Source organism: Mobula hypostoma, chromosome 2 (assembly GCF_963921235.1).
Source record: "Mobula hypostoma chromosome 2, sMobHyp1.1, whole genome shotgun sequence".
Taxonomy (NCBI): Eukaryota; Metazoa; Chordata; class Chondrichthyes; order Myliobatiformes; family Myliobatidae; genus Mobula; species Mobula hypostoma.
The window spans coordinates 249,114,904-249,128,463 of NC_086098.1; the positions used below are offsets into that span (position 1 = coordinate 249,114,904).

A 13,560-nucleotide genomic window follows, 5' to 3' on the forward strand; every position below is an offset into this window, starting at 1 on the left:
CAGAACACCATCTGGTCTAGGTGACTTATCTACCATCAGACCTTTCAGTTTCCCTCGAACCTTCTCTCTAGTTATGGTAACTTCACACACTTCATGCCCCCTGAGTTTTGGAACCATACTGCTAGTGTCTTCCACAGAGAAGACTGATGCAAAATTTTTGTTCAGTTCATCCGCTATTTCGTGTCCCTCATTACTACCTCTCCAATTTTGTTTCCTAGCGGTCCAATATCCACTCTCACCTCTCTTTTATACTTTATGTATCTGAAGAAACTTTTGGTATCCTCTCTAATATTATTGGCTAGCTTACTTTCGTATTCCATCCTTCCCTTAATGACTTTTTAAGTTGGTTTTTAAAAGCTTCCTAATTCTCTAATTTCCCTCTAATTTTTGCGCTAACCCCTAATCCCATTGTAACGCTCAGCTATATCGGCTCGTATTTATCCAGGGGAAATCCCATCCACCGCCCAACCTTGCCTCCCGGTTGCGTCGTTGCTGTGCGATGCCACCCGATACGGCCTCAAACATCAATCATCAGACAGCACACAATGTACATTTTACAGATTACACTTCATAAATCTTACTAGGACTATGAGATTAATAGAGATACAATATTAAATGGAAAAGAAAAAGGCACCAGACTTATCAAAGTACAATTTCTTTGTGCACGGGGTCTTGGATGAGGGAATTAAATGCAGCATCTCCAAGTTTGCGGATGACATGAAGCTGGGCGGCAGTGTTAGCTGTGAGGAGGATGCTAAGAGGATGCAAAGTGACTTGGATAGGTTGGGTGAGTGGGCAAATTCATGGCAGATGCAATTTAATGTGGATAAATGTGAAGTTATCCACTTTGGTGGCAAAAATAGGAAAACAGATTATTATCTGAATGGTGGCCGATTAGGAAAAGGGGAGGTGCAACGAGACCTGGGTGTCATTATACACCAGTCATTGAAAGTGGGCATGCAGGTACAGCAGGTGGTGAAAAAGGCGAATGGTATGCTGACATTTATAGCGAGAGGATTCAAGTACAGGAGCAGGGAGGTACTACTGCAGTTGTACAAGGCCTTGGTGAGACCACACCTGGAGTACTGTGTGCAGTTGGGTGCTCCCGATGTGGCCTTTTATATATTGGTGAGACCCGACGCAGACTGGGAGACCGCTTTGCTGAACATCTACGCTCTGTCCGCCAGAGAAAGCAGGATCTCCCAGTGGCCACACATTTTAATTCCACATCCCATTCCCATTCTGACATGTCTATCCACGGCCTCCTCTACTGTAAAGATGAAGCCACACTCAGGTTGGAGGAACAACACCTTATATTCCGTCTGGGTAGCCTCCAACCTGATGGCATGAACATTGACTTCTCTAACTTCCGCTAGGCCCCACCTCCCCCTCATACCCCATCTGTTACTCATTTTTATGCACACATTCTTTCTCTCACTCTCCTTTTTCTCCCTCTGTCCCTCTGAATATACCTCTTGCCCATCCTCTGGGTCACCCCCCCCCCCCGTCTTTCTTCCCGGACCTCCTGTCCCATGATCCTCTCGTATCCCCTTTTGCCTATCACCTGTCCAGCTCTTGGCTCTATCCCTCCCCGTCCTGTCTTCTTCTATCATTTTGCATCTCCCCCTCCCCCTCCAGCTTTCAAATCCCTTACTCACTCTTCCTTCAGTTAGTCCTGACGAAGGGTCTCGGCCTGAGACGTCGACTGCGCCTCTTCCTATAGATGCTGCTTGGCCTGCTGCATTCACCAGCAACTTTGATGTGTGTTGCTTGAATTTCCAGCATCTGCAGAATTCCTGTTGTTCACCAGATTGATTCCTGGGATGGCAGGACTTTCATATGAAGAAAGACTGGATGAACTGGGCTTGTACTCTTTGGAATTTAGAAGATTGAGGGGGGATCTGATTGAAACATATAAAATCCTAAAGGGATTGGACAGGCTAGATGCAGGAAGATTGTTCCCGATGTTGGGGAAGTCCAGAACAAGGGGTCACAGTTTGAGGATAAAGGGGAAGCCTTTTAGGACTGAGATTAGGAAAAACTTCTTCACACAGAGAGTGGTGAATCTGTGGAATTCTCTGCCACAGGAAACAGTTGATGCCAGTTCATTGGCTATATTTAAGAGGGAGTTAGATATGGCCCTTGTGGCTACGGGGATCAGGGGGTATGGAGGGAAGGCTGGGGCGGGGTTCTGAGTTGGATGATCAGCCATGATCATAATAAATGGCGGTGCAGGCTCGAAGGGCCGAATGGCCTACTCCTGCACCTTTTTTCTATGTTTCTATGTCTTCTCTCTTCGCCCTGCGATCCACTCCGACCCCCTCGACTCGCAGCTCGAGACCACCCAAGGTGATTGACCAGGGCGCTCCCAGCACGTCCGTCTTACTCCTGGTCTCTCCTCCAAAAAGCCGCCAAAAACACCGTATCCCAGCCAAATGAGACAGAATATCACCCCAAAAAAGAATAACATGGACACCCATGGTTCATTCGCTCTCTTATCAGTAATATAACCCAAACAAGCCACCAGCGAGAGAACCTTCTCAGCATTTAACATAACAGAAACCATTTTAATTATAACATAACAAAGAAGCCATTTTGATTAACATACGCAGTAACATAAAAGAAGAAACCCCTTACACCATTTTCAGCTTTCTTCCTTTACTTGGACACCCTGCACGGGATCCTTTTCATCTCTAACTGCTGACAAGAGATTAACTGTCTTGTCCTTACACCACTGTTCTATTCCAACCCCGCTCACTCTGAACGCACTGCCATCCACTTCTACCACTCTGTGCACCAATCCCAGTCCCGAAGAGGGACCGTGGCCCATAATGTCGACTGTTTATTCCCCTCCGTACAAGCTGCTTGACCTGCTGAGCATTCTGTTAGTGTGTTGACTGTGGTATGGTGGGTATACCTGCTGCCCTCCAGCCCTTGAGGTCTGGGTTCAATCCCAAGCTCTGGCACTGTGTGTATGTGTGGAGTTTGCACATTCTGTGCAATGTCCGTCTCCCTCTGTTCTCTGCACGTTCCACGGTGCTGTGCAATGTCCGTCTCCCTCTGTTCTCTGCACGTTCCACGGTGCTGTGCAATGTCCGTCTCCCTCTGTTCTCTGCACATTCACATGCCTTTTAAGCCGCTCTATTGTATCTGCCTTGGGGCAAAAATTACCCCACACACCACCTTTGAACACTCCCCCCCACACAGTTAAATATATGCTCTCTGATATTGGACATTTTCACCCTGGGGAACAGATGCTATCCACTATGCCTCTTATAATCTTTCGTCAGCTTCTGCTGCTCCAGAGAGAACAGCCCAGGTTTGTCCAATCTCTCCTTGAAGCTCACGCCCTCTAATCCAGGCAGTGTCCTGGTGAGCGTCTCCTGCATCTTCTCAAAAGCCCCCTCAAGCTGCCCGCAGGAGGTAAGGCTCGGGGTTAGGGAGCAGCTCTCCCCACGGTCCTGGGTCCCACCTGACCAGATGCAGATTCGTCTCCCACGTGGGGGAGATTTGGGACGACCTGTGTGAAGGGAAGTGGGAGGACAGAAGCCAGTTGCTGTCTTGGGGGGGGGCGCGGGATGTGGGGGATGCATCGAGACGTGTGGCCTCATATCTTCTCCGGCCTCCCGTCAGATCAGCTGGGGAATAATTCCAGTAAGATCACCCCAGCTCCTTCAGCAGATGGACTGTCACTTGGGGCCACGATCAGCATTGTGATCCTGCTAGCTGTGGTTGTCTTCCTGCTCTCCTTCTTCATCTGCCTGAGACACAAGTACGGAGGGAAAGCCACCAGACTGCCTCCAGTGACCTACACAGCAGCCGTGGCGATGAGCAACGGAGAGTACGTTGTACCAGGTGAATGCGCAACGCACGCGGCAGGGCAGAGTGGGGAGTGTGGCTTCAATAACACACACTAACCTAGTGAATCTTCCTCCAGACACACGTAGTGCCCTGGTTCATACTCTTACTGTTATGCTGTATGTACCTCATTTTGGGCAGTTCTGTAAGAGCAGTCTGTTTTCAGCTTGTTTGGGTTATTGTCGAAGATGAGAGATGAGAAATGTGTGCCATCCAATTAGGATGGTCGGATAAAGGGGAGGTCCCTCCGGTGAGGGACACTAAGATTGGGCTTGGGGCTTTTGTTCGAGAGGAGATGGAGAGAGAAGGCACAGGGGAGAACCAGTTGTAGCGTGTGATCCAGTGGGAGACCTGTTTGTTCGAGATGGATTGCGAGTGACGTTCGGATGGTGGTGTGTGCTTTCACGTTGACCGAGGGCCCAGTGTGTGAGTGACAGAGAAGTTCAAAATGAGCTCCAACTTGTGCACTTTTGACTGTTTAATTAGAATGGGCCTTTTTCTTTTTGTTATGCCTTACTAACCCTTTAGTTAAGATTCATACATATAATTCCGTTAATCGTATGCAGTGTGCTGTCTGTTGTTTCGTGGCGTTAATTTGTAACAGGGTAGCGAATGACACAGCGTCCACACAAACCAGGGTTTGGGTGGGATCGAGTGCGTTTTAATCTCATGGGTTTGGTGGGGCCGCAGGTTGTCTTTTCTACACTTACAGACAAGGAAACGGGGTGTCTCACACAAATCCCCAGGGTCAGACACAGAGTGAAGCTCCCTCTACACCGTCCCATCACACACTCCCGGGGTCAGACACAGAGTGAAGCTCCCTCCACACGGTCCCATCACACACAACCCCAGGGTCAGTCACAGTGAAGCTCTCTCTACACCATCCCATCACACACTCCCGGGGTCAGACACAGAGTGAAGCTCCCTCCACACCGTCCCATCACACACAACCCCAGGGTCAGTCACAGTGAAGCTCTCTCTACACCATCACATCGTATGCTCCCCGGGTCAGACACAAGAGCTGCAACACTTGGGAGGCATTAGCAGGGGACTGGAAAGGTCAGTGGGGGTTAGCAAGATGGAGGTGGGGTTTAACCACTCTCCTGGGGTTGTCTGGAGATGGGACACATCAATGACAAGGGAGCATCACCCATCGCAGAGGTTGAGAAATTTGTGGATATCCGGAGAGTTTCGATAAGGTCCCGGGTGTGAGGGCCATATGGAGGGCTAATGTCGATGGGACTGGGTTGCAACGTACTGACAAGGACAGAAAACAGTCCAGTTGGTGACGTGGTCACCCTTGGGATCTGCGTTGGGACTATCAACATCGATAATATGGCTGAGGGGGAACTATATGTAACGTCTTTCCCAGAGCCTGGGCTCTGGGGCAGGGAGAATGTGTCCGCTGGGGAGGATGCAAAGATATCCAAAGCGAGTTAACATCAGAGTTAAGGTTGATTTTATTGCCAAATGCACAGGTCCATTGACATACAGGTCCAAAGCAAAAGTTGTTTGCAGCACGTAGCGCATTGATTGGGTAGGCAGCGTTCACAAGAAAAACATATTTTAAACATAAAATATACAGAAATCTCCAAGCGAGAACAAAGAAAACAAAGCCAGTTCCATTGCCAAGTGTTGCTGTGTTGCTGTGTTGCTGTATTGCTGTACTGCGGTGACTCAAGAACCGAACGGTTGAAGGGAAGTAGCTGTTCCTGAACCTGGTGGGGTGGGGCCTGAGGCCTCTGTACCTCCTGCCCAGTGGTAGCTGTGAGGAGATGGCATGGCCCGGATGGAGGGGTCTTTGTAGGTGGACTTTGCGTCCTCGAGATAGCGCCTCTTGTAGGAATCTTGGGGCTCCAATCCCGTAGCTTCCTGAAAGTGGCTGTACAAGCTGACCGGGTGGTAAAGGAGGAATGTGGCGTTGTTTGCCGTTACTAGTCAAGGAACTGAGTTCAAGAGTTAAGGAGTAATGTTGCAGTTTTATGAAACTCTGGTTGCATTGCGTGTGGAGAATTGCACTGAGTTCTGGTTGCCCCATTAGAGGAAGGATGGGAAAGCTCTGGAACAGGAGCTTCACCAGGATGCTGCCTGGATTAGAGGGCGTGAGCTATACGGAGAGGTGGGACAGACTGTGACTGTTTCCCCTGGAGTGGTGCAGGCTGAGAGGAGACCTGACAGATGTGTATAAAATCATGAGAGGCACACATAGACTAGTGAGCCAGTCTATGTTCCATGGTAGGAATGTAAACTACCAGAGTAGGTGAGAGGCAGAAGGCTTAAGAGAAATGTGTGGGGCAAGTTTCTTGTTAAACAGAGTGGTGGGTGGCTGGAATGTGTGGCTAAGTTGTTAGAGGGGCAGATAGAGGCAAGCAAGAGTCTCTTAGATAGATACATAGGTGTAGGGAATGGGACATTGTGTAGCCAGAAAGGGTCAATTTAGTTAGAATTGGCACATGTAAGGGCTGGAGGGCCTGTTTTGTGGTGTGCTGTGCCTTGCCCCGATCTCAATGAACATTGTTCCCCTCTCTCCTTAGACGTGCCACAAAGTAACGTCCATTACTACGCCAACCCCAGCTACCACACCCTGCCACAGCGACCACCCTGCCAACCACCCCTCCCTGAGCTACCCGGCAACAGGAACAGCACCAAGGTAAGGCCTCCCTCATTGGCTGGGCCGGGCCAGTGGGAGTGAGCAGCAAACCAGAGTCACTGTGTTCTGATTAGATGGTCCATGGGCATGAGCCGCGGTGGTCAGTTGCCACACACAGAGAGTAGAGCGGGGAATTCTACATTCAGAGACGAGACCAAATCCCAGTTGAGCTGAACTGACCAAAACTCAGTCAACACACCCTATCGACTCCTGGGGCTCTGGCTTCCACAGCGCCCATTCGCGGCTGGTCAGGTCCCCTCGTTCTGAGGGCCAGAAAAAGTAAATTTATTATCAAAGTACTTGTATGTCACTACATATAAACAAAGACAGACATTTAACCAATGTGTAAAAGGACAAACTGTGTAAATTAATAATAATAATATTGAGAACATGAGTTGTCGAGCGCTTGAAAGTGAGTCCATAAGTTGTGGAGTCAGTTCAGTGTTGAGCTGAGCGACGTTGTCCATGTTGTTTCAGGAGCCTGATGGTTGTATGGTAAAACCTGGTGGTGTGGGAGCTCCTTCCCAATGACAGCAGTGGCCTGGGTGGTAGGGGTTTTGATGATGGATGCCGTTTTCTTGAGGAAGCGCTCCTTGTATATGAGCTCAACAGTTTCTCAGTTCCTGGGCACTGGTATTTCCAACAAATCATGGCACTGTCCGCTGTGCCTTTATAGACGTTAGGTTATGAAGACACGTAGTCCTCTTTTATTGTCATTTAGTAATGCATGCATTAAGAAATGATACATTATTTCCTCCGGTGTGATATCACAAAACACAGGACAGACCAAGACTGAAAAAATTGACAAAACCACAGAATTATAACATATAGTTACAACAGTGCAACAATACCATAACTTGATGAAGAAGTCCGTGAGCACAGTAAAGTTCAAAGTCTCTCAAATGTCCCACATCTCACGCAGACAGGAGAAGGAAGAAAAACTCTCCCTGCCATGCCGACCACAATCCGACTCTGAGTCATCCAAAAACTTCGAGCCTCCGATCAGCTCTCCGACACCGAGTACTGAGCGCCATCTCTGCCAAACGATTCGACCTCCTTCTCGATCGCCAAAAGCAGGCAAGGCCGGGGACTTTGAGGCCTACCCTCCGAAAGATTCCCGACCACACAGCAACGACAGCAGCGGACGAGCGTTTCAGAAATGTATCCAGATGTTCCTCTGTGATTTCACATCCATTCTCCATCAAATCAGAATTGTCCATGGCCCCTATTTAACAGATACGATATTATTTTTCACCGGAGAGCTGCGCACGCGCGGCACTCCACCATCTTCTCCTCCCGCCGAATTTATTAAAGTTTATTAAAGTTTTAAATGAAGTGCTGCATCTACGCAAATTTCTAAGAAAGTAAAAAGTCTAAGATTAAAGTCTTGCCGCCTTTGTGATGGCATGTATGTTCTGGTCCCAGGACAGATCTTCTGATATGATAACACCAAGGAATATAAAAGTACTGACCCTCTCCAACTTTGATCCCCTAATGAGGACTGGCTCATGGAGCTCCAGTTTCCTCATCTTTATAAGTCAGCTCTGGTTTGGCTGATGTGGAGTGAGAGGTTGTTGTGACACCACCCAGCCAGATTTTCAACCTTCCTCCTATATACTGATTCATCACCACCTTTGATTCAGCCAACAACAGTGACGACATCAGCAAACTTAAATACGGCTTTGGAGCTGGCTTAGTCACACCTTCGTGGACATAAAGCAAATCGAGCCGCTGGAGCAACAGTGCTGATGCTGATTGCGAAGATGTTGTTTCCATTTCATACTAACTGGTGCCTGTCGGTGAGAAATTCAAGGATCCAATTGCACAGGCAGTTATCGAGGCCCAGGTCTTGGAGCTTAGTGATGAGTTTCGAGGGGATGATGGTATTGAATGCTGAGCTGTAGTCAATGAAGAACATCCTGATGTATGCATCTTCATTGTCCAGTTGTTCCAGACCTGACTAAAGAGCCAATGAAATGACTTTGACCTGCTGTGATGGAAGGCAGATTGAAACAGACCCAGAGCACTCCAGGAGTTGATATGCTTCATGACCAATCTCTCAGAGCACTTCATCACTGTCGATGTAAGTGCTCCTGGACAATAGTTATGAATCAAGTTACTATTTCATTCTGGGTACTGGTATGATTGAAGCCTGTTGCTCCTGAAGGATGCTTTCACATTGGCCTCAGAGACTCAAATCACAGGGTCATCACGGGCTGTGGGAATTACTGAGGGTGCCTCCATGGTCAGTCAAAGTGAGCATAGAAGGCATTGAGCACATCTGGGAGCAAAACTTGTCATTTATGTTACCTGGTTTTACTTTGTAGGGGGTGATGGCATTCACAACTGTTAAACATCCTTCAAGCTCAGTGCAGAATTGCCACTTTGCATGTGAGATGACGTTTGGAGGTTATACCAGGACCTCTTGTAATTTCCTCAATTGTCAGACCTGAATGCCGTCAATCTAGACTGTGAATGCAGGTCTTCGGGTTGGGGAAGACGGAATGATTTTGTGGTGACACACTCGTGCACAAGTGCACTTATTCATTCAAGTCCTCGGAGTCCTTGAACACTGTCCACTCCACTGACTCAAAGCAGTCCCATAGCTGTTCCCCTGCCTCCCAGGACACGTCTTTGTTGTCCTTACCTCAGGCACGAACTCTTGATGGTAGCGTAACAGTGGTCAAGTGTGTTGGGTCCTCTGGTGCTGCAGCTGATGATGGCTGGCAAAGATTTCTTTAAGGCAGCCTGATTAATTCCTTCAGCAAAGGATGGGAAAGGCGTCAGGCTAAGCCATTTCTCGTTTATTAACCAACGGTTTCAGTGAAGTGCTTTCGGAGGGGAAAAGGGTCTGGCTGTTCCTGAGGCATAGACCTGGGACCTCCCCCACCCCCCCACTGAAGAGTGGGAGAGATTGGGACTAACACTTATGGTCGCTGTGCTCTTTCACCAGAACTCTGTGTCCTTGGTATGACCCACCCACTCACTGTCCTCTCTGCTCCCCACCCCCCAACAGAAGACCGACAACCTGTTCTGGAGCAAGAAGAACCTGGAGGTGGAGAGTCCTGGGCTGCTGCTGGACTGTAACGCCACCTTGCCCGCTGACTGGAAGCACAGCGCCAAGCACAAGGAGCTGGGTAAGGCCGCGACACTCAGTGAAATCCCCGTGCTGAGTCTACGTCCAGCATCCTTACCTGTCTGTGGCCAAGCACGCACGCCACTGACCCACAGAGGTTCTGCCGGCCAGTCTGTGCTGAGGGTGGGATGTGGGTTCTGTGGGTCTGTGCCCTCAAGGAGAACGTAATTGGCATGGGCCAATGCTCCTTGTTCTGGTCTGAGCAGAGTCGAATACCCACCCCTCCCAATTTCTGGCTTCTCCCCCCTCTCTCCCACATCCCCCCCTCCCACCAGTACAAACCCTCTGTCTCTCCATAACCTGTCCCTCTAAATTCCTACTCTGCCCTCCACTATTTCCCTCTTTCCCCACTCTCCTGCTTGCTACATGCACAGTGCCAAAGATGGGAACTGAACCAGTGTTCCTGGAGCTGGGGTGGTGTGGTAGGCAGCCTCTGAGCCAGTGGGATGTTTAGTCTGCAAGTGCTGGGTCGATGGACAATAATCCTGTGTTAAACTTTGTAGGGAAGTTAGAGTTGAAGCTCAGAGATGCAAGAGTGTACTTACAGACTGTTTTCTCCCTCCCCAAACCCCTCAATCCCATGACACTCTCTACCCATGTTCTCTGCTCCTCTATCTGCTTCCTTGCCGAGTTAATTCCCTCTCCTGTCCCCTCCTCTCTACACCACTGTCAACACCCATTCCATCTGCCCTCTCTTCCGTCTCCCGACCTCCTTCTCCCGCCCTCTGCCCCCATCCCATATCTCGGTATTCTGTCCACAGGCATGTGTCCAATGGACAGAAGTTATAGTTGCAGCAACAATCTCCCCAAGTACATCAACACAGGTAGTGACATTCCCCTGCACCCCCCTCGCGACTTCCTTCACCATCCCACCCGCTCAGTCCCCATCCCTCCCAACACTGTCCCCCTCCCCCTCCCCCTCCCCCCACCCCCACCAGCATGGTCCCCCTCCACTTCCCTACCCCCCCTCTCAGTTTGGTCCCCACCCCCTGCCCCCAGCACTCTTGCCCTTCCTCCCAGCCCAGCCCAGCCCTTTCCTGGACTCGCCCCTCTCTCCTCGTCCCGTCCCACTCGGGTACTGCCAGTCCCCCCCCAGCCGCCGGGTGTTGGTGACCCTGCCCTCTACCCCCAGTACTCCCGGCTTCCGGGCCCGACGCCGGCTCCAACGAGGGGTCGCTGAGCAGCGGGGAGAATGTCTACGCCACCATCCAGGACCTGCCGTCCCTGGAGGGCAGATTCCCCGAGAGCAGCTACGTGGAGATGGGGTCACGGGGCGGACACGAAGAGACCCACGCCGGCAACGCAAGGGAGAAGGTCAACACAGGTGAGGGGAGCGGAGAGGTGTGGGAGGGAGTGAGCGGAGCTGGTGGAGAGTGAGAGGGGAGGGGAGGGGGATGGTGACGGGATGGAGGGGAAGGGGAGGGAGTAGGAAGTGGGGAGGAGGAAGGGGAGGGGAAAAAGAGGGAGTGGAACAAGAAGGAAGGGGAAAGAGGAGGGAGACGGGCAGGAAATAGGGAAATGTGATGGAGTGCGGTAAACGCGGGGGGGGGCGGGGGGGTTGGGAGAGAACTGATCTCACCACTGCCTGCACAACTCGAGTGTTCCTTCTCTCCTCGCTCCCTTCACGTTACTGGACCACTACCCGTCCCTTTCTCTCCTTTCCATTCCCTCAGATCCTTCCTATCCTCCTCCCCCTCCTCCCCATCCTCCTCCCCCTCCTCCCCTATCCCACCACCCCATTCCCATCCCCTCCCCTCCCATTCCTCTCCCTTCTCCCCCAGTATAACCCCTTTCTCCTCTACAACCCCCTTCTCCACTTCCCCTTACAGCACCTACCCTACTCCCACCTTCTCCTCTCCCCACCCCTTTTCACCTCTCCTGCCACTATCCTTCATTCTCTCCCCTTCATCCACTCCCCGTCCCCCTCCCCACCTGTCCCAACCACTTCTTGCCTCCCCTTCTACACCCTTCACCTCATCCCAACCAGCTCCTCTCCGCTTCCCTCTCTAACCCCTTCCCCTGCTCCTCTCCCTCCTCCCGTTTCCCCTCCCTTCTCCTTCACCTCCCCCTCTCCTCCTCACCCTCCCCCACTCACCACCTTCTAATCTCTTCTTCCCTCCCCCTTCTAAGTCTTCACCCGCTCTCCTGGTCCCTCTCCCTTCTCCTTCAACCGTCTTAACCTGTCTCCTAACTATCCTCCCCACCAATCCCTCCCCTTACCCATCTCTCCCCCTCCTCCTTCCCCCTCTCCCCTCTTTTCCCCTTGCCCCTCCAACCACACCACTCCCTTTCCTCTTCTAATCCCCTCCCCAACCCCTCTTACTTCTCCCTTTCTATCCTTCCTCTCCCCTCCTACCTTCCTGTCTTCCCCTTGTTCCCTCCACTTCACCCACTCCTTCAACTTCTCCCCTTTTAACCTCTTTCCCCTCCCCTTCCCCTCACCCCTCACATCCTCCCAGTCTCCCTTCTGACCTCTTCTCCCCCCTCCCCCACCTCACCCCTGTTCCCTCCCTCCCATATCCTCCCATATCCTGTCCCCTTCTCCCTCCCCTCTTCCTGTCTCCTCTCTATCCCCTCTCTATCCCCCACAAATCCCCTTTTTCTCCTTGTTCCCCCATCTCCCTCTCCCCTGCCTTCACCCTACCCCTACCCATCCATAGGCAGGTGGGATTCGATCAGAAATCTTTCCCTGACCCGTGTTTTTTCTTTCCCCGCCCAGGGCCACCTGTGCGAGGAGAGACCGTTCCGGTATCCCGGGACAACCCCGGCCACTACTCCTGGCCCAGGAACAGCGACATCCCCAGTCACTACGATCTTCCCACCAGCCACCCCCATTGCCCCTCCCTGCAGCAGCAGAGATAGAGTCTGGGAAGGGACGGATTGGGGCAACCCCAGCGGCCTTGCGCTACCTGCCCATTGCCCCTCCACCACGCCACTCGAGTACTGAAACCATCATTAGCCACCACTGTTCCCTAGATCTGAGGAGCTGCCGACGGACCTATCTTCCCAAATACCTGCCTCCCACTGGATTTCCCAGTTGGTTACTAAGCTGCCGTCTAATGTCGTAGCAAGGCTGGAATTGTGGAAAATTCCCTCGGGCTGAAGACGGCATTTCCAATCAAAGGAGACTAGGGCAAACGCAGGCCCTAAGGAAATGCAAGACACTGGGAAACGCAGACTGGGGAATGTGGGCCACTGATGGCAAGCGGGGACAGAGTGCGATTAAAATGCCCCCAGCAAACACACAGACTGTGTTGGGGTGGGGGCGGTGGAGATGACGGAAAACGCAGGCTGCAACACAGACCACGGGGAAACAGCATGCAAATCTGAGCAGGGTTGTTAAATGCGGCCCGAGCGCAGATCTTTGATTCCGCAGGTGAATTGCGGGTTTATTGTTGGGCGAGGGGTGGGAAGGTACGCTTGCTCGGCTCCCGTTGGATAGTATCGTCGCTTTGTGGGAGGGGCGGTGCTGAGGGAGGGAACGTCGCACCGTGAGAGGGGCTGAATTGTCATCTTCTGTGGTGTATTGAATGCTGCATTATTGCCAGTGCTGATGCCACGATTAGCGATTTTCCTTCTGTTACCGCTCCGAGCCCCGACTTCGTTTGGAACTGTGAAAGTATGTACCTGAACACTTCCTGCTTCTCGATTCCTGTGTGATGAGGTGTGGTCGGGCCTGCAGATCCGAACCCAACTCTCACAATAAGGTTTATAAGCACTGACGTATATGACAAAATTACTGAAAATGAATAAATGGTGCGGGGGAAAAAATAGAATAACGAGGTAATGTTCCTGGGTTCATGGACTGTTTGGAAAACTGTTGGGCGAGGGGAAGAATCGTTGAGGCTCCTGTATCTCCTCCCAAAGTGGGCATGTCCCCAGTGGCTGGGGTTCTCAGTGATGAATGCACCTTCTT

At 51.3% G+C, this 13,560-nt stretch overlaps 1 protein-coding gene across 6 annotated transcripts in view; it reads left to right on the top strand.

Annotated features, from left to right (window-relative positions):
• The window catches only part of LOC134343088 (platelet endothelial aggregation receptor 1-like), a 69,628-nt gene extending 56,068 nt beyond the window's left edge, over window positions 1-13,560 (top strand). The window contains exons 15-20 of one of the 6 annotated variants that reach the window (XM_063041973.1): window positions 3,679-3,855; window positions 6,393-6,508; window positions 9,525-9,645; window positions 10,406-10,468; window positions 10,777-10,968; window positions 12,364-13,558. In XM_063041973.1, coding sequence (XP_062898043.1) covers window positions 3,679-3,855; window positions 6,393-6,508; window positions 9,525-9,645; window positions 10,406-10,468; window positions 10,777-10,968; window positions 12,364-12,506 — 812 coding nt within the window. In that variant the 3' untranslated portion in view covers window positions 12,507-13,558. Of the gene's footprint in view, window positions 1-3,633; window positions 3,856-6,392; window positions 6,509-9,524; window positions 9,646-10,405; window positions 10,469-10,776; window positions 10,969-12,363 lie in introns of all 6 variants that reach the window. The other 5 variants (XM_063041974.1, XM_063041972.1, XM_063041977.1 and 2 more) reach the window with 5 other exon arrangements.